This window comes from Heteronotia binoei, chromosome 20, assembly GCF_032191835.1.
Source record: "Heteronotia binoei isolate CCM8104 ecotype False Entrance Well chromosome 20, APGP_CSIRO_Hbin_v1, whole genome shotgun sequence".
Lineage (NCBI taxonomy): Eukaryota > Metazoa > Chordata > Lepidosauria > Squamata > Gekkonidae > Heteronotia > Heteronotia binoei.
In genome coordinates, this window is record NC_083242.1 from 19,122,221 (window position 1) to 19,143,177 (window position 20,957).

Genomic DNA, 20,957 nt, shown 5'->3' on the forward strand with positions numbered 1-20,957 from the left:
TAAAGATAAAAAAGTTTATTGCACAATGTGCTTTAAAAAAAACACACACAAGCAAGAAAGATAACAAACAAAAGGTACAAAAATACCACTTTAATAACATTCCACTCAAAATTAATAAAACTGAACTGAAAATTACAATAAATAAATACAAAACATTAAATTACTTATTCCTGGCACTTGTAAATAGAAGGCCTTATTATAGAGGTTTTTTTAAAAAATGTGACATTTTAGTACAGACTTTTACATTCAAAAGGAAAATAGTGTATTTAGGATACCAGGAGAAAAGTAACTGGTCCGTGTAGTTTCACGTCAGGTTGAAACTTGCTCCTGCTTACAGTCTACACTAAATTATCACAACAAATACAAACAGATTTACAAACAAGGTTTATCAGTTTTTTAAAGCATTGGCTCCTCAAGTAAGCTGTAGGTTAACTTGCAAGGCCATTCCTTGCACTTACTTAGCTTGCCAATCTTTTGTTAAGGGTCCCCATTCCCACCCCTGTCCTTGCACATCTCTAAAGAAAATATTCAAGTCATGCAAAAGGCAATCTAAGACCTATTTGGGAATCCAAAAAGTTAGCAATGCTTGCATTGTTCTGCATCAGCTAAGCCAATCCTGAGCCCCTGAAAGGAGGCCTTACATTGTGCTGTAAGAACCTGCTGAGTGGTTTGCAGAAGCCCACTATGTTCTTTGCTCTAGTGTTGCTGCTCCCACTGCACACAGAGAGTCTAAAATACTGCACGATATGTACGGAAAGGACATCAGAAGATTCCCATAGTAAGTTCACAGCCACCCCTCCATAGCCATTCATTAAACTGGAGGATGGCATTTTCACCATTTTAATTTACAATAGTATGTTGTATAATATCTTGTTTGACCGTTAATGTTGCCGGATGTGAAGTTTCCAACAGAAGCATAACATTGATACCGATTTAACCCACCTCTACGCATTTCATACGTGAGAAAACTTCATGGCACAATTACCAGCTGGACTGATTAGGTATATACACTTTCCGCACATGGCCCATGTTTGGTTCAGTATCTCTGAGCGACGCTGATATCCAAGTAGCTCATTACCAAGGAGGTAGTTTCTGATAACCAAGTCCCTTTTTCTAACATGGGTTTGGTGGTTTAAGAGTTTACACTTCTGTGAAAACAAGCTGTATAGGAAGGGCCTATCTGAGAAAGGCATTGTGTAGACTTTTATCCAGTTCTCCAATAACTATTGCAAGTCACTCTAAATAAAGACAAGCCAGAATGCTTTATGGCTGTTAGCAAAAAGGTTTTCGTCACAACACTGCCAAAGGTGGCAGAACAGCAGTTTTATATCTTCTCTTCCATTAACCAGGCAAAATTCATTTCTGAAAAAAACTTATCAAAGTCTTATCAAAAAGAAATATAAAGTAAGACACTCGGGGAAAGAAAGAAAGAAAGAAAGAAAGAAAGAAAGAAAAAAAGAAAGAAAGAAAGAAAGAAAGAAAGAAAGAAAGAAAGAAAGAAAGAAAGAAAGAAGAAAGAGAAATTTAAGTGACTGAATATTTAGTATAAACTGTAAACATTTATTTACATTTTGCCCTTTTCAGATTTGTTGGGGGAGCAGCACAGCACTGACTTGCTGATTCCACAGCAAACAAAATAAGTCCCTAAGGATCAACAGCTGAGAACAGCACGCTAAAATGTATATGCAGATTTTGAAAGAGAATAGGTTTAAAGAGATTTACACAGCACACTGGAAGTACGGCCATGTCAGGAAGAAAGTAAAAGCCAGCACGTCGCAACATACACCAGGACAGCAGCGGCGTCCACAAATGCTTAAACCAACATATTGGCAACTAAAGGAACATAAGCCCCATGGGATTTTTAGTGGGGTTGAAGCAGGGGAAAAAAAGCAAGGCCTTATGTGGTTAAAACAACGTCTTGATGGCTGCCAATCCCACACAGCTCTTCTCTTTGGAAGTGCCCAAACAGAAATGTATAAAGGCCGCTACTGTGTCTATAAATAATTTTAAAATAACATAATTAAAAAGTGCTAAGACGCAAAAAAAAAAAAAACCCTGCAAAATTATAGTTTAATATTCTTCCTGAGGCTGTGCAATGTATACATACACAAGTGCAGATACAGGACACTTAAAACATGCAGAATAAATGCTTAAGTCTGTCGTTCCATTCATTTTCCCCCTCCATCGAACACCTTCTCGAAATCTTTGCAGTTTATCAAAAAGTATATGCTTGCTCGTTTAAGCTTATCCACATGTGCAGCAGCTGGAAGATTTCAACCAACACATAACATGATCAATCTAAGCTGCTTCCTTTAACCCAGGGAATGTTGCCGCCTTAAGTTGTCACAACATTTGGCTTCTTTCTTTGGATTTTTCCTGCATATACTCCTGTAAAGCAAAGCAAGAAATGTTAAAATACAAACCAAAACACTGCTGGCATTCTGTTCCTTAACAGGCTGCATTTAAATAAAGATAACTAAAAAACCGCTTCCTATATTTACTGAGCGGAAAGAAACTGGGACTGTGAGTCAGCAAATGCACTGTATTAAAAGAAAAACAACGCCGGAGACTGGCTTTCAAGGGTTCCTCTGCCAAGCAGAAGCGGCAGCCAAAACTCCAAGGAAAAGGAGCAGGTCGATGGCAAGAATGTGCAACAAGTCAGTTTGGAACGAGGGTCTTACTACATTCATAGTATCAGTAATCCAAACCTCCACACTAAGTGCAGAACACACAGTGTACAAAGGAGAGCTGTAGTTAGTTTACAAGAGAGCTTCCAAACCCAGGAATAGTTTTAGAGGAATTCTATCTAGCCACACAGTGATAATACCTGTAAGCAGTGTTCCCTCTAAGCTGAGTTAGTGTGAGCTAGCTCACAGGTTTTTAGCCTTTGGCTCACACATTTTTGTCATAGCTCAAGAAATATGACCCGAGAACAAACTAATTTATGCAGTAGCTCACACCTTTAATGCCAGTAGCTCAGAAAGTTGAATTTTTGCTCACAAGACTGCACAGCTTAAAAGGAATATTGCCTGTAAGTTGTACAAAGAGGGGAGAGGAAAAGCCAAACACAGCAAAAATACCACCCCCAGGTCAAAAGTGAATCTGAGAGACTGCCATGTTGAGACCTTCTAAACAACTCCTGAATTAGCCACTTGAGGGAGGGCACCTAAAGGGAGGGAACACCTGAAACTCTGTAAATTCCACGGTTTAGAAGGAAAGTTCACCACGTGTGGTAACTTGCTCCTCTCAAACACAATAGAGAATGGTTGTTTACACATACAGGAAGACTATGAACATCACTCACTACCATTTTTGTTAACCCTTTGGCCTAAATTCCTCTAAGAATGTGCTGGGAATTTCAGTAACCTCTGGATGCTATACCGATGGGTCTAATTCTGAGTGGCAGTGCTTCAAAATAATAATAGAAAGTGTAACTGAGGATTAGAATTACACATATACATGGAGCACAATTTAAAAATTCAAACAACAAAAAAAGGTGAACAATTGTGATGTTCAAACTAGATGAAAAAGGAAAACAGGTATAGTGTAATTCTGCGTTTTACAATCCATTTATATTCAGAGAATTCTTTCCACATAGAACTCCAATACACTGCAGAGGATTTTTGGGAGTTTTCTAAGATACCCCCCACATAGTTCCCAGAAGGCACAGGGCAAGCTCAGGCTTCCCATCCCTCAGTTTGAACTGACAAGCATGCCCTGCAACTTCCACAGATCTCCAGAATGCAGCCTGCAAGCGACTGGTGTAACAAAATAATGCTCCTGGTTTTAAAGGTTGTAAAGGTTTTAAAAGTCAAAATACAATAAAGGTCCTGAGTCAAAATTCTCCTGCTGCTTATGAAATTCCCTCTAAGCCAAGGAAGATCCCCAACTAGAATGCCATTTAAATACACTTCTGCCTTCCAAGTAATGCCAGCTGGAATGTGTCCAGAGGAGAGCAATGAAGATGGTGAGAGGTCTGGAGACCATGTCCTATGAGGAAAGGTTGCTGGGTATGTTTAGCCTGGAGAGGTGATATGATCACCATCTTCAAGAACTTGAAGGACTGTAATGTAGAGAATGGTGTGGAATTGCTTTCTGTTGCCCGAGAAGACTGGACCAGAACCAATGGGGTGAAATTAAATCAAGAGTTTCCGGCTAAACATTAGGAAGAACTTCCTGACAGAGCAGTTCCCTCAGTGGAATGGGCTTCCTTGGGAGCTGGTAGGCTCTCCTTTGGAGGTTTTGAAACAGAGGGTAGATGGCCATCTGACACAAGTGCTGATTCTGTGACCATGAGAGGGAGGGCAGGGGAGATACTTGTGATTTTCCTGCATTGTGCAGGGGACTGGACTAGATGACCCTGGAGGTCCCTTCCAACTCTGTGATTTTATGAATAACAAGCAAACCATGCTACATTTTTGGGGGGGAAAGGGCATCCTTTCTCAAGTAATAAAAAGTGTGCACAAGGTTAGTAGCCCAAGAGACACAAAGATTGTACAACTTTGCCTTTGCTAGTTTGTATGGAGAAACCATGCACCGTGGTTTAGAAGTTGTCCTACAAGGATATTTGATTAGAAAACCTGTTAAGAAATTAAAACTATTTTTATACAAAATTGGGATTCATGCATCTTTAAAAATGTGTGATTTGCTCCACTTCTAAGTGTGACCATAATGGTATGTGCAAGCTGATTACCTATTCATGCAGTTGGTAAACTCTTTTTTTGCTTGAATTCCCAATCATAGTTAGTATAACAAAGCCAGTGCATAGCCAGGGATGCAAGGAGGGAAAGCATACGCATCTTAAGGCTTTTTCTTTAAATTTTGATACAAGCAACTTACTCTTTTCCTTGTTAAATGAGATCCAAGCACCCACTTTTACACACCTGAACGGGCCTTGTTAGACACTCTGCTCTCTGAGGGCTTCTTTCTATTTTGCTCAGCCCCCTTCCCTGAGGCCTTGGGGGTTCTGAGTGAATATAAGAGGAGTTAATAAGTCACTTGCATCAAATCTGAAATGCTACATCCATTCCTCTAAATGGTCCCAACTGCCAAAGATTCAACAGCATACAATAAAGTCCTCTTCAAACATGCTAATGCAAAATTTCTATTAATTAGTCCAGTAGCACCTTAAGAGACCAACAAGACTCCCAGGATAGGAGCTTTCGAGAAACTCCATCAGATAGGAACAGAGATCCCTGAGTCCTTATATCTCTGCCAGAAGGTGGGGAGGTCTTGCAAAGGAAGGAGTCGGGATGCAAATTTACAATGCAAAAAGAATCACTTTGATTAGAGAAGTGGGGTGGAATGATTAGGAATAGAATAAATCAGCATTTGTAGTGAGATAAAAATCCTATCTCCCTATTCAGCCCGAGGGAGGGTCCATTGTTCTGAATACATGAATTAAAATTCAGAACAGTGCTCTCCCTCCCACCCGCCAGAACAGAAGCACAGGATTCAAGTACCTCCATTCCTACTTGCATCTGCTTTGACTCTCAAACACTTATACCCTCCTTTGACTCTCACTTATACCCTGCTTTGACTCTCAAACACTTATACCCTGAAAATCCTGTTAGACCCTGAGATGATACTGTACTGGAATCTAGCTCTTCTACTGAAGGTAACACAGCTGTCTTCCTGAAACCATTAATTAGTCATTTCATAAGATCTTTCACATTAAAAACCACCTCTTAACTACAATCTTTTAGAAATGCCATACTAAGCTCTCCTCAGGCTCTTTCCCAATAGATTCTACTTGAATTAATGGAAGAAAAAGGGTTACATATGTATAAGCACAAATGGAAGACAATACAAAAAACCTACATGGCTACTAAGACTGAGTGGCGTGCTAGATGTCGCCTCAAGCATGGAAAATACCAATGGCTGCATTATTTAAGAAATGTTTGCACAGGTTGCTTTGAGCGTTATACACTTCAGATGGAACCAGATTGAAGCTTATATTTCCCCCCAAAATAATCCAAATAATCCATGCCAGCTGGAGAGGCAGGCATAGGAAACTGATAATAGAGGCCATTCCTCCAGTCAGCAACTTAGTCCAGTGAAAGAATTTTAAAAGATCAGTTTTGAAATCAAGGACAAGCCTGATGGCCAGCATTGGCTGGAATCCAGAAAGCTACTTCAGATACATTCAGCATGTTAAGCACAGCCTGATCTGATGTTTCCTTGTCTATCTGAATGACATGCACAACACATCTCACGTTCATTTTGAACCTTTTCCCCATGCAGCTGGTTCAAGAACCAAGTCCACAGCCCCCTGGAGAACACAAAACTAGTGGTGCAAGTCTGGCCACCGTTTTTAACACTGAACACCACTGAAAATACTTCATCTCAAAACGCAGCCTTACCCTTGTCTGGAAAGGAGTCTCTGAATGGGAGCATTTTGTCCCTGATTTGGCTGAAGGACTCTGCAAAAAAGAAGAAACTATGTGTACTATATGGATTTTACAATCATGCTTGCATTATTTTGACATTTCAAGTGGAAAAGACATAACGATCACGGAAGAATTCTTTACACAAACCTGTTTTCTGGAGTCTTTTGTTTCACTATTGCTTTTTTGTTTGGCATGCCCATTTCTGTAGCCCTAGAGATGAAAAAAAAAAAAAACTATATGCAAACACACATTTCAACAAAAGAACGATTTTCTCATATTAACAAGCTATTTAAAACAGATATGGGCAGAACAATGAACAGCAGTACGCTACACCTTCTCCTTTTCTCTGTAAACCTTGGAAGAATCCCAAACGTTCAGGTTGTGCTACAATAGTAGTTTGCATAGGTAAATATCGATTTTTACATGATGGAGCTTCTTGAAGGTAGCCAAGGCTGCATTAGAACATCACGACAAACCATGCTTTGTGCAACAAGGTCAGGTTAACAACAGTAACAAGCTTTGGTCTCTCCATAAACACTGGTTTAGCTGTTTATGTGTCACCCTTCCCACTGTCAAGAATGTCTCTGTATCCCTCTTGCCATGGTTTTGCTGTAACAGTATCATTTGGCTTGAATGCATTCCTGCTTAGCTCATCTCGCTTCTGCAGTCTTATCTGACGAACTTATTATTGAAGCAGTTTTTACTGACCTGGACTCCAAGACTTGGGGGGATTGGATACCGCCAAAAGCTGTTTTTGCTTTGCCGCCCTTGCACTTGAATTATAACGGCTGGGGCAAAGGGTTAAATAGAGAGGCACTGGGCTAAGAAGTCAGTCTTAGCAAGGATTTGGTGTACTGTCTTTGATACCTGGAATAAACTGATGAACGGTTAACCTAAGTTGTTCCTTGAGTCAGGTCCTGACACACACCCCTAGGAAGTCACCCTCCTCCCTATATGGCTGTCAAGTTCCTTGTTTGTTGCAGGCCTGGTAAAAAGTAGTAATTCTGGATTTATGGTTTAGCTCTGTGTTGTGTCTTCTGAAGAATGTGAGATAATTGCAGAGGCCAGAAAGCTAGGGCCTCCAAGGTCATACACTTATCCTCCCTCCTTTTCCCACAGCTATCTATCACCACATAGTTGCTATTGTAACCTGTAACCTTTGATAGTTTGAAATGCCTGCCCGGGGTATTAAATGTCAATAACCGTCTATATATTCTTTCCATGATTTGCCCGGTCAGATTTCACACTGAGAGTACCACGCTTCTTTCCATTAAAGTACTTATTTGATTTCAACAAAGAGTCTCTTTATTGAAAGACCTGGAACTTGACAATGGCCATCTATGAAGCCAAATGGCTGCCCAAGGCAACATGACTCCACCAACTCTGGTTGTGAATTCAGAGGGCACCAAAGACACAATTAGTGACAATTATGATAAACAGACCCAAGTTAGGGTTTGTTAGGAGAGAAAGCTTACCTTCTTTCAAAATAACAGCAAACTTAAAAAAACAGAACAGACTATCTGGGCAACACACTTAGTCATGTCATACATTAGGACTTCCTTTACCATTTCTCCACGTACTTCATATATTTCTTCCTATCCAAAGACTTCTGTGTGGCTGTGGAAAGTGCCACTCTGTCTCGAGGGGTTTTTGCTTTATCCTAAAAAAAAAACAAAAAACCCCCAGATAAAACCAGATATCAGTCTTACTTAATAATAATAATAAGCTTTTATTTATATCCCGCCCTCCCCACCGAGGCAGGCTCAGGGCGGCTTATTGCACTCAGAAGCAAAAATCAGCCTCAGCAAAATCGAGGCAATAATAACTTTTCAAGTCAAATACTTTATCCATTCATCCTGAAACTGCAGTCGAAGGAAATAAGCAATTTTTTAAAAGTTAGATACTACCACAAAAAGCCACTCCAAGCTCCCTAAAGTAACAGTATAATTTAAAAATTAATGTTTAAAGAAGTGCCTTTGAGCCTTGACCTGGTAGCCCAGGCAAGCCCAATCTTGTCAGATCCTGGAAGCTAAGCAGGGCCAACCCTGCCAAGTACTTGGATGGGAGACCTCCAAGGAATACCAAAGCTGGGACACAGAAGCAGGCAAGCAAGCTACCTCTCTGAAATGTCCAAGCCCCACTAGGCGTCACCAGAAGCCAACTATGGCTTCCTGGCATGCATCTGCTTGCACACCTACACACACCAAAAATCAAAAGTTTCTTTGAGCAACACCTGGAGATTATTACGGAAAAAGGTTTGAACACAGGAAGCTGCCTTATACAAAGTCAGACCACTGGCCTAGCACGGTCAGACTTGTCTATTGTGACTGGCAGCGATAATCCAAGGCAGAGGTGGCCAAACTGTGGCTCAAGAGCCACATGTGGCTCTTTTACAGATATTGTGTGGCTCTTGAAGCCCCCACCGCCCCGTTGGCTGGCTTGGAGAAGGGATTTCTCTCTTTAAATCACTTCTCCAAGCCAAACCAGCTGGAAGCTTGAAGAATGCATTTAAAGTTAAAGTTGCTTTCTTTCCACCTCCCTCCCACATTTATTTGCTTTCCTCCCTTCCTTCCTGTCTTGCGGCTCTCATCTAATGTTCACATCTTGTGGCTCTCAGACATCTGAACTTCATGTCTTGTGGCTCTCAGACATCTGAGAACCAGTTTGGTGTAGTGGTTAAGTGTGCGGACTTTTATCTGGGAGAACCGGGTTTGATTCCCCACTCCTCCACTTGCAGCTGCTGGAATGGCCTTGGGTCAGCCATAGCTGTGGCAGAGGTTGTCCTTGAAAGGGCAGCTGCTGTGAGAGTCCTCTCAGCCCCACCCACCTCACAGGGTGTCTGTTTTGGGGGAGGAAGGTAAAGGAGATTGTGAGCCACTCTAAGACTCTTCAGAGTGGAGGGCGGGATATAAATCCAACATCATCTTCTTCTTCTATGTGGCTCCTATGTTAAGCAAGTTTGGCCACCCGTGATCCAGAGTCTCAAGCCAAGGTCTTTCACATCACCTCCCACCTGATCCTTTCAATCAGAGATGCTGGGGACTGAGCCCCAGACTTCCTGCATGCAACACAAATGCTCAACCACTAAGCCAGGGCTCTTCCCCTAGTTCTGCCTACAAGCTGCTAGCTAGGACTGCAACCATCCCACCCTTCCCGCTATTCAAATGTGAAGAGCCAATGACAGAATGAGCCAACGTCAACAACGTACCAGCTGCCGCAGCATTTTCTCTTTGCGAACTTCCCGATCGTGATGCAGGATATTCATCCTCTCAGACACCTCCATTTTGAAGAAGATATCATGGATATCATACAAGGCTGCTCTCAGCTGGAGGGAAACAGCAACCTCTGAGACATGCAGCAGCGTTTCAGGTTGCACACCTTTAATACTTCAGAGACACAGAATATAACCCCTCCTACCCTGAGCAAACTTCAAAAGGGTCCATCCCACAACAACTGAAGCAGGGCTGATGGGAATCCAAAAAGAAGCCTGCTTGCTCTTTGAAGTGTCTGTGGGTCAGGGGAATCAGCCAAGCACAAAACCCCACAAGTTCCACTGTGGCTTTTTTCGGAAGACCATTTAAGGCAGGGGTGTTGAACTCATTTGTTATGGATCTGACATAAATGAGACCTTGTCGGGCCAAGCCATGTGAGCCCGGGCCATGTGTGCACCTATTTAAGATTAGGTAGCAGAGATATAAACTTTATAAAGGACAGACAAACACAATAACATTTTTTTTTAAACTTAAAATACAACATGCTTAAAACATTAGCATTCATTGGGAGTTAAAGGTGCTTTCTTTGTATCTCTCCCATGGGATCCAGGGAACTGGGCAAAGGAAGCTTTGCCTCTTTCCTTCCTTCCCCAGGGGACCAGGAGGGGGAGGAGCCTCAGCCAATAGAAGGAAGAGAGGCTTGGCTCAGTAGCTCTGCTGTGCGATTGAGAGATCCTGGCAAAGCAAGCTCCCCCCCCCAAGAGAGGAGTCTCAGCCAATAGAGAAAATAGAGGTTTTGCTCTGTATCTCTTTTGTGATTGAGCAAGCCTAGCCAAGCAAGCTGTTATGCAGAAGGAAGCATGAAGTCCACACCATTGTTTGAATTCCAACCTGTTTTACAGAGATCTTGAATGCAGCAAGCTTTGGGGCCAGCTTTTAAAAACCAACCTTTAAATATTTTGAATTCTGACACCAGGCAACTGCAGGCAAATCATATTATACCTCACCTGAGCTACCACTCGCTCTTGCAAGGAAGCATCTTGAGCGGAAACGGCTCCTCTCTTTAACGGCGCTTCTGATTGAAAGTTTCTAATGAACTCCCTTGTGTCCTAAAATAAATAAGAACTGCATGCAGGCTTGAGCAAGTGACGGGAAAATGGTCTTCCCCCACCCATATAACCACCCAATACCCCCTCCCTCCACAATCCGCCCCATCAGCCAGACAGCCAGGTCAGTTCACCCTCCTTCCCAGGCAAACCTTTTCACCCCTCTTCAACACTTTTTGTCTGGCATCCTTGTTCGATGGACAACTCAAGGTACTGGCCAAGCTTTACTTCCTCCCTACCACAAATGTCTGTGAAAGACATCACTTGTCACTTTTTTCTTGTTTCAAACAATTTTATTAGTAACATATGGTAGTATATTCAAATTCTTACATCATTAATAACTACTTTTTCCTCTAGTTAGAATGGTTTTAAAATTGATATAAGTAAATTATGGTTTTATATGTTTTATTGAATTGATTGTTTTTATGATGTTGTAAGCCGCCCTGAGTCCGCTTGTGCAGAGGGCGGGATATAAAGGAAAGTAATAAATAAATAATAAATAAAATAAATATCCCATATATTACTTTCTACCCACCCCTCCCCCTGTTACTTGACCCCTGCCGGTGTACTAAACTTAAAATATTAGTATTAAATTAATAATAATTAATTAATAAGAACCAAAATTAATATCCTCCTCCCTCTTATTAATAATTAATTAATAAGAACCAAATTAATAGCCTCCTCCCTCTTATACTTAGTCATTATCAAAAATTGTCCAATGTCCTTTTATTTTCCACTCTTTTTCTACGTATCTTCTGAACTTTTCCCACTCCATCTGAAATACTTCTAAATCATAGTATCTTAATGTTCTTGTTAACTTGTCCATTTCACTCCATGTCATAACTTTTACAATCCAATCCCATTTCTCTGGTATTTTTTCTTGCTTCCACAACTGTGCATACAGTGTCCTAGCAGGTGAGAGCAAGCACCAGATTAAAGTCCTATCTTCTTTTGGAAATTTTTCCATTTGTAATCCCAACAGAAAAGTCTCTGCAACTTTGTTAAATTCGTATCCCAAGATCTTAGAAATCTCTTGTTGAATCATCTGCCAATACATTTTGGCTCTTTCACAAGTCCACCACATATGGTAGAAAGAACTTACATGTTTTTTACATTTCCAACATCTGTCTGGCATCTTATTGTTCATCTTTGCCAACTTTTTAGGAGTCATATACCATCTATACATCATCTTAAAACAGTTTTCTTTAATACTCTGACATGCTGAGAGTTTCATAGAGTTCTTCCACAAATATTCCCATGTATCTATCTGTATTTCTTTATTTACATTAATTGCCCACTTAATCATTTGAGATGTTACTACTTCATCTTCTGTAGACCATTTTAAAAGTAACTTATAAATTTTTGAAATTAATTTTTCATTATCTCCAAGCAGAACTTTTTTCATTTCCGTTTGTTCTCCTCTTATTCCTTCCATTTTAAGATCACTTTCCACCAAACTCTTTATTTATTGTATTTGAAACCAATCATACTTATAATTCAGCTCCTCAGCAGTTTTCAACTCTATTTTACTGCTTTGTATTTTTAATAATTGATTGTATGACATCCATTTTCCTTCTCCTAACTCAGCTGTTATTTTTATGACTTCTGCAGGCACTATCCATAGTGGTTTTCTCTCGTCACCATATTTCTTATACTTCATCCAGATATTTAGCGTTATTTCTTATGTAATGGTGAGAGAAAAAACCATCTTTTTCTTCCCATAATACATATAAGCATGCCAGCTGAATTTATTTCCATGACCTTCCAACGTTAAAAGTTTTTTATTCAATAACATCACCCAATCTTTTATCCACACCAAACAAACTGCTTCATGATATAGTCTTAAATCTGGTAATTGGAATCCTCCTCTTTCTTTAGCATCTGTTAAAACTTTCCTTTTAATCCTTGGTTTCTTTCCAGCCCATATAAATTCTGAAATCTTTCTTTGCCATTTATTAAATTGTTTGCTGTTTTTCACAATCAGGATAGTTTGAAATAAATACATTATTCTCAGCAGAATGTTCATCTTAATTGCAGCTATTCTCCCAAGCAATGACAAATTAAGCTTGTTCCACTTTATCATATCTTCATCCATTTTACGCCACAACTTTTCATAATTATTTTTAAACAAATCAATATTCTTCATTGTTATTTCCACACCCAAATATTTTACTTTAGAGGTGACCTCACATTCCGTTAATCTCTGCAGTTCCTTTTGTTTACTTGCATATTTTTACATAAAAGTTTTAATTTTTCTTTATTAACATAAAGTCCCGCCAATTCTCCAAAATTTTGTATTTTAGCTAACAACAAAGGTGTTACTTGTATAGGATTTTCGTTTATAAACATTATATCATCTGCAAATGATCTATATTTATAGGTAAAACCTTTAATTCTCATTCCTTCTATTTCTTCATCTTGTATTTGCATCAATAAGATTTCAAGAGTCATTATAAACAACAATGGCGAAAGCAGACAACCTTGTCTTGTACCTTTGCTAATTTTCATTTCATCTGTGAGATCTGCATTTATACATAACCTTGCACGTTGTTCAGTATATATTGCCTTTATAATTCTTATAAAGTTTTCCCCCAACTTTATATTTTCCATTACTGCAAACAAAGTCCCAGTTCAGATTATCAAAAGCTTTCTCTGCATCCACAAAAAATAATGCAACTTCCTTCTCTGGATGTCTTTCATAATATACTACAATATTTACAACAGTTTTAATATTGTCTCTTATTTGCCTTTTGGGAAGAAAACCCGCTCTATCTTCCTTTATAAAATTTATTAAATATTGTTGAAGCCGTTCTGCCAGGATTCTTGTGTATATCTTATAATCATTATTTAATAATGAAATTGGTCTATAATTCTTTACATTTGTGACATCTCTATCTTCCTTTGGAATCAACGAAATTACAGCTTCTTTCCATGTACTGGGTATTTTCCCATTTAATCTTATCACATTCATCATTTTTTGACGTTTCGGTACTAATTCTTCTTTAAGCATTTTAAAAATTTTTGCCGTATATCCATCTGGTCCAGGTGCCTTTCCACATTTCATTACATTAATCGCTGCTTCAATTTCTATTTTTCAATTGGATCATTCAAAATTTTTTCCATATATTCAGTTAAGGGTGGTATTTTGATCTTTTGCAAATACGTTTCGATCCTTTCTTTACTTTAACAACCTTAAATAAATTAGCATAATACTTTAAAAAATTCTCTCTTTATTCCTTTTTGGTCCACCATCTCTTTTCCATCAACCACAGTTTTGTTAATAATTTTACTTTCTCTCTTTTTCTTCAGTTGCCAAGTACTTTCCAGGTTTGTTTGCTCCCTCAAAAGATTTCTGTTGTAATTTTTTCAAATTCCATTCCACTTCCTTATTTAACAAATGTCTTATTTGTGTTTGCAATATTATAATCTCCCTTATAATTTTCTTTTTCCCTGGCCTTTTTCTTAATTCACCTTCTTTTTTCTTAATTTCATTTTGAATGTCCAAGATCTGTTCATCTTTTGCTCTTATCTTTATTATTCAGTGTTATTAATATTCCTCTCATTACTGCCTTATAGGCATCCCATACCATCTGAAATTCTATAACTTCTCTATCATTAACTTGGAAATAAGCTTTAGTTTCATTTTCTAAAGATGTCACTATTTCTTTATTTTGTAGTAAATCTTCATTATTCTCCATCTTCTCGACTTTTTAGACAATTTTGTAATCCACATTATTGGGTTATGATCAGCTCCTATTTTGGGTAAAATCTCTGTCTTCTTTGTTATAAGTCCCAAATCTTTGGTACCCCACAACACGTCAATTCTAGAAAAAGAATTATGTCTGGCTGAAAAAAAGGTATAGCCCCGTACTTCAGGATTGAACTTCCTCCATATATCCTCCAAATTCTCTTGTTTAACCAGCTCAAAAAAAGATTTTAGCAATTTCCCTTCTTTATCAATTTTTTTCTTCCCAGATCTATCTATTGTGTTCTGAATTGTTCCATTAAAATCCCCCATAAACAAAATTTGCTCATAAGTCACTTCATCAAGATGTTGCGTAATATTTTTTAAGAAAATGTCCTTTGCACCATTTGGAGCATAAAGTCCCAACAATAAAGTTTTTTTAGCATTCAATAAAATTTCCACTGCTATGTATCTTCCATCTTTATCTTTAAAAACCAATTTTGGGTCTAATTCTTTTTTAATATAAAAAATTACTCCTCTCTTCTTCTGTTCAGCCAATGTATAGAATTCTAGTCCCAATTGCTTGTTCCATAAAAATTTATAATCCTTTTGTCTAATATGCACTTACTGTAAACAAACTATATTACAATTTTGTTTTTTTATCCAATGAAATGTTGCCCTTCTTTTTTGTGGTGAGTTTAGTCCATTTACATTCCAAGATATCAATTTGTAATCCATCATGGTGCAAATTCTTTATTTTCTCCATAAAATCTACACAGTTCCTGTGTGTTTATAATTGTAATCCTTTTCCCTTGAAGTTCAAAGCTCAAACCTTCAGGTATCATCCATCTGTATCCCATTCCATTGTCACGTAATTTTTCTGTCAGTTTTTTATATGCATTCCTGTCAGTTAACAGTTGTCTTGGCAACTTTTTCATAATTCTTATTCTACTACCTCCAACTATCAATGTCTTTTCAAAAATTTTGTTCATGATTTTTCCCGCCATTTCATTTGTCATAAATCTTATGCCCACATCTCTTGGCAGATTGTTCTTTTTTGCATAAAGTGAATTCACTCTATACATATACCGTATTTTTTGGACCATTCGACGCACCGGACCATAAGACGCACCTTCGTCTACTTGCGAAAACAGAGGTATCAGCCATCTTCCACTGCCCGCGCCTCCCAGCACAGCCATCGGGGATGCGAGCGCCATTGCAGCCTTTGGGCTACCTCAGCTGGGAGCCGCACAGCTGGAGCCAGGCATGCAGGCGCAGGGGAAGCGCGCCACCCCCTCCGCTGCTCAAGGGCCACGTGTCCCGCTGGCGCCTGCGAAGTGCTGGGTTTGCGGTGGGGGTGGAGGGAGTGATCCCGGCGTTTGTCTCCCGGGGGCGTCAGAGCCACACAGCCGGAGCCAGGCACGCAGGTGCGGGGGAAGCATGCTGGCGCCTGCGAAGCGCTGGATTTGCGGTGGGGGCAGAGGGAGCAATCCCAGCGCTTGTCTCCCAGGGGCTGCAGGCCCCCTCCCCCCCGCCTCTCCTTTTTTTCAGTATTCACTCCATAAGACACACACACTTCTTCCCACTTTTTTTGGGGGGGGGTGCGTCTTATGGTCCGAAAAATACGGTAATCATACATATTTCTATTCCCTTCAGGATCTTCCTCCAAAAATTCTGCAATTATTTTTATTATGTATTCTTTCAAATCTGATTCTTCATTTTCTGGTACACCTCTCAGACGAATCTGTGTCTCCATCAACTTGCAGTCAAGTATTATCACCTTTTCTTGTAGTTTTAACAAGGTGGAATCATGTGTTTTCACTCCCTCTTCCACCTCTTGTACTTTTTTTGTTATTACTTCTGTCTCATTTCTGAGATGCTCTATCTCTTTTTTTAATTCTGTTGTTATGCCAATAAAGGTTCTCAGATGAATTAGATATATGTCACCAGTGGGTGGAACACCTGAACCAAGGGAGAGGAATGACAAACTACAGAGAAAGAGTAAGACAGGGCAGAGAATAACATCTGGGCAGAGAGACAACAACGGGAGAAAGGAATCCCTGCTCTGGACAGGCAGCAGCTGTTAGAGGCAGAACACAAAGACACTCATGCCTGCAAGCAGGGGCCTACACTGACACCCACCCCATCTGCAGAGGAATACTTACTTTGACAGTTTGCCGGAGGTGCTTCAGTTTCTCTGTCTCTAACAGTCTACGTGTCAGGAATCCCTTAGCCATAGCAGAGATCTTGTTTAGCTTCCTCTTCATCTCAGGACTGTACACCTTCAGGACAGACCATGCAGCCCAGATTGTATCATGTTGCTAAAAAGTCTCTTACGCATAAACAACAGTTACAGTGTGGACATGACCTTCAAGGGATTTAATAATACTATTATCCATGAGGACCTTGATGGCAGGCTTCATAGTGTTTTCGGTGATCACCAGAGCTTCGAAACAGGCTACTGGCAGAGTTCCGGGCGGCACTCTCTCTTCTCTCAATTCTCCAGCTACAACTCACTGGCAGCGTTCCGGGCTGCACTCTCTCTTCTCTCTACAACCCCCCCCCCCCTCCACAGTTTTCTTCAAGAGGGTAGTAAACCTAAATTAATCAGTTTGGTAGGGTGCAGGATCTCTAGTTTTCAAATGTCGGCTTCAATACTCATTGGATTTTCAAGAATAGGAGGACTGAAATTTGGAGGCCTTTTTTTTACTGGCTGGCTTAAGGGATTTCTATGCAAACTGCCATGAGTTTGCCACAAGGTGACAGATGGTAGCAGAGAAGCATTTTAACAGATAAAACCCCCGTTTGCTTGCCCAAATCATGCGCAACGGAGGTCCATATTTACATTTTGCAGAAAAGCACAAAACGTGCCAAACCTTTGCATATTGGGCCACACACCCCTGATGTGGCCAATCCTCCAAGAGCTTGCAAGACTCTTTTTTGTAAGCTCTCGGAGGATTGGCTACATCAGGGGGGGTGGCCTGATGTGCAGAGGAGCTCCCGCTAGAATTCCACCCCTGACATTCCTTATAACAGATAAGGGCTATACTCGGCGGCTAGACTGTTATTGGGGCTCCCAAAATGGGAGCACATACAGCCAGGGCTGCGCGGACTGCACTGGTTGCCAGTTACATACCGGATTCGTTACAAAGTGCTGGTTATTACCTTTAAAGCCCTATATGGCCGAGGACCTGCCTACCTGAGGGACCGTCTTTCCCCATATGAACCCAAAAGAGCACTGGGGTCAGCAGGGAAGAACCAACTGACTATCCCCAGGCCGAAGGAGGCAAAACTACAGAGCACTCGCATGCAGGCCTTCTCTATTGTAGCTCCACACCTATGGAACCAGCTCCTGGAAGAAGTGCGGGCCCTGCGGGACTTTGAACAGTTTCGCAGGGCCTGCAAGGCCATCCTCTTTGGGATGGCCTTCACCGATTAAAAAGATAGAGGGACTTGCCTAAGTGACTTTCACCATCTGCTGAAATAGCATCAGAATGTTAATTTTAGTAATTTTAGAATCTTAATTAAACTGTTAAACTAGCTATTGCTTTTAAATATTTATTGTATAATTTACTGTATTTGATTTGATGTTGTTAGCTGCCCTGAGCCTGCTTTGGCAGGATATAAATAAAATGATTGATTGATTGATCACGTTTATCACGCTACAGTGAAAAGAAAACCTGAACAGCTTACAGGTACAGCTCTAACTAAAAAAAAAATTTGCCCTAAAAGCTTGAAATATTTATTGTCCTAGCACAGCCTTGCAAACAACCTCCCATAAAACTCAATTGCTCACCTGAGACCACCTCATTTTGCTCCTGCTAATTGACCTGGACGCTGAAACCGACTTTGTATTTGCTGGCGGTTCCCAGAGGTAGAATGGAGCGTCAGCTGTTGAGCCAAGCTTGGCACTGACAAAGCCTGCCCAAACACAGAACAAATTGTGATTAAGCAAAATAGCTATTCAGAGGGGGAACCTACATTCATTATGCTCCTAGTAAGCACAACTAGCGCCACACAGCTTTGCCTTCACCACTTGATCCTTCACACCTGAGCATAATTTCAAATTTCAAGTTGGAGCCTGTTAGGGAAGGGCGGGATATAAATTTGATAAAATTTAAAAAATAAATTAAAAAAAAATTCGATAAACAAAGCAGCAACCCAATGCTGCCATTTGTGGATTATTGGAATAGACAAGCACTCCCTTCCCATTTTTACCCATGCTTTCGGAGCTGGCATTATGGAGAGTTTCCACTTGAGTCAGCACAGATTCCAGCAAGTGGGTGTCACTGATCTTCCTCCACTGCAAATCCACCCCACTGCTGACAGCGATCTGAGGGATCTCTGTTCCGGCTAAGGCAGTTTTCTCTCCTTTTAGCCGCCTCTCCTGCTCTTCGATCTCCTGCGGATGGAAGGAAACCAGAGAACTGGCTGTCAAAAAGAATCCTCAACATGTGGGGAAATGCTTTTTTGGCAAATCCTCACTAATAATGTTGCTTTCTTGGTGAATCCTCACTAATAATGTTGCTTTTTTGGCAAATCTTCACTAATAATGTTGCTTTTTTGGCAAATCCTCACTAATAATGTTCATCAGCTGGCCTGCACACTGCCGTTGTGGGAAAGCTGAACCAAAAGAAAAAAGGTTAACAAAAACTGCACCCCTTTTCTACCTAGAAGCCACCCCTCTCCCAAACCACTGGCAGACGCTGCAGTGCAGAACAGCATGGCTCTGTCCGGATTTCAAGAGGCTTCGATGCTTTTTTGTGAAAGTGGGAGCAGTTGTTAACACCCACTCAGAGTGATTTGCTGGGTTTACCCACCAACACACCTGGCGTTATGGAAGAGCAAAGACCACCAATGCTGAAGAGGCTAGGAGGCCAAGGAGAACACAAAAGAACCACCATCTGGAAACACGCAGGGGGAGGAGGCACAGCTCACTGGTAAAACACAAGACTTCCTCCACAGGAACCCCCCGACTTAATTGCTGGTATCTCTAGTTAAAGAAATCTCATTTTGCTGTGCTTGTGACTCTGGAGAACCACTGTCAGTTAAAGACTGAAATGGGCTGATGTGGCCTAAGGCACCAGCTCCGCAGGTAATGTTTATCTTAACCAAGTAAAACTTTGCTTTTTGTCCAAGGAGCGATACAGCCCCTCCAGGAACCTTCTGGATTGCACCCATTTTTTTTCATGGGTGCAACCTGACTGGTGGGGCTGCAGACCAGTCTCATGGCTGCAATCTCCTTCCCATGCATGCTGACCCCCCCCCAACCCCCCCTACCACCCTTGGCTCCTCTCCGCCTGTTTGCTACTGCACTGACATCAGGCCAGCCACAGGATGACTGCAAAACCTGTCTGCCTCACCCAGGCAAAAGAATTCCCAACAGCTCTTTGTGCCTTTTACAGAACACTGAGAGTGTGCATTAATTATGCCTCCTTCCCCCAGGGAACATCTTTCACTGCAAGACTAAAATAGTCAGCAGACTCAGCCCATTGTTGATTTGGCCGTGTTTCCTTAGAGGTGGGGGCCACTGTACCTGCAGACTTTAGCCACCTTATGTATAATTGAAACTGATGTATGATAATGTGGAATATGTGACTGATAGAAGTATAGCACCTATTTCTATCTATTTTTCTATTTTTATGTTTGTAAACTTTAATTAATCTATGTAATTGAACCATATTTAAATTATTGTTACCTGTTTTAACCGAATCATGGCTTGCCATGTCTGTGAGCCGCCCTGAGCCCGCCTTTTGGCGGGGGAGGGCGGGATATAAGAATAAAATTTACTTTACTTTACTAAAACGCAGGCTTTGCAGCTACATCTTTCCCAGACTTGCTCTGCCTTCCTTGTGATTTGTTGCACAATTTGGAAAGACAGCTGGCTTTGCACTAAGCAGGTTCCAAGGTCTTGACTTTGACCTTGCAGCTTTGCCCCTCACCTTTTGCAGCCTTTCCTGTTCTCGCTCTTGCTCTGCAATCAGCAACGAGAGCTGTTGCGCATGCTGTTCCTCTAGTCTTTTCCTCATTTCTTCCAAAGCCAGCATTTTTATTTTCAGAGCCTCCTCTTCTAAAGAAAACAAACACATATGTACATTAAGATGGGCTGCTGTGGAATTCTTTTTTGTATATGACAAAACTTCTAAAAGATCTCAACATCCCAACCATCCTTTTACTAGCAACCGAGCGTTCATCTGAGAGACATTCTGCTGGTGCTCCTGAAACTGCATTTCTGGCTTTTGTGTTTTAGCTGCTGGGTAGGGGCCATGATCTGAAATTCAGCAGTCTGGGTCAAAAACCCGCTTCCATATGGGGGTGGGCTTATCAACACAGCCTAAAGTGAGAATGTGGAAGCACACTTTTAAGGTTGTTGGTAGTTGTATTTTTGTTGCAGTCCATCATGCTATGAGAGTGATTCAGTGGTCACTCTTCTAAAGTTTGAGTCACAAATGTCAGCCACCAGGGCAGATGCTTAGGATTCATGAGCAGTGAAAAGAGTAAGTATCCAGGAGCACCTTAAAGAATAACAAAATTTGTGACAGGATATTAGTGTTTGTGAGTCACT

General features: G+C 40.7%; 1 protein-coding gene across 4 annotated transcripts in view; it reads right to left on the minus strand.

Annotated features, from left to right (window-relative positions):
• CCP110 (centriolar coiled-coil protein 110) overlaps nucleotides 1-20,957 on the minus strand; it is a 32,298-nt gene continuing 11,341 nt past the window's right edge. Inside the window, exons 5-15 of one of the 4 annotated variants that reach the window (XM_060260547.1) lie at nucleotides 20,335-20,462; nucleotides 18,611-18,794; nucleotides 18,189-18,313; nucleotides 16,558-16,674; nucleotides 10,609-10,710; nucleotides 9,598-9,714; nucleotides 7,955-8,049; nucleotides 6,537-6,599; nucleotides 6,363-6,422; nucleotides 4,884-4,966; nucleotides 1-2,388 (exon numbers count right to left, since the gene is read on the minus strand). In XM_060260547.1, coding sequence (XP_060116530.1) covers nucleotides 2,336-2,388; nucleotides 4,884-4,966; nucleotides 6,363-6,422; nucleotides 6,537-6,599; nucleotides 7,955-8,049; nucleotides 9,598-9,714; nucleotides 10,609-10,710; nucleotides 16,558-16,674; nucleotides 18,189-18,313; nucleotides 18,611-18,794; nucleotides 20,335-20,462 — 1,127 coding nt within the window. In that variant the 3' untranslated portion in view covers nucleotides 1-2,335. The remainder of the gene's footprint in view (nucleotides 2,389-4,883; nucleotides 4,967-6,362; nucleotides 6,423-6,536; nucleotides 6,600-7,954; nucleotides 8,050-9,597; nucleotides 9,715-10,608; nucleotides 10,711-16,557; nucleotides 16,675-18,188; nucleotides 18,314-18,610; nucleotides 18,795-20,334; nucleotides 20,463-20,957) is intronic. The other 3 variants (XM_060260548.1, XM_060260550.1, XM_060260549.1) reach the window with 3 other exon arrangements.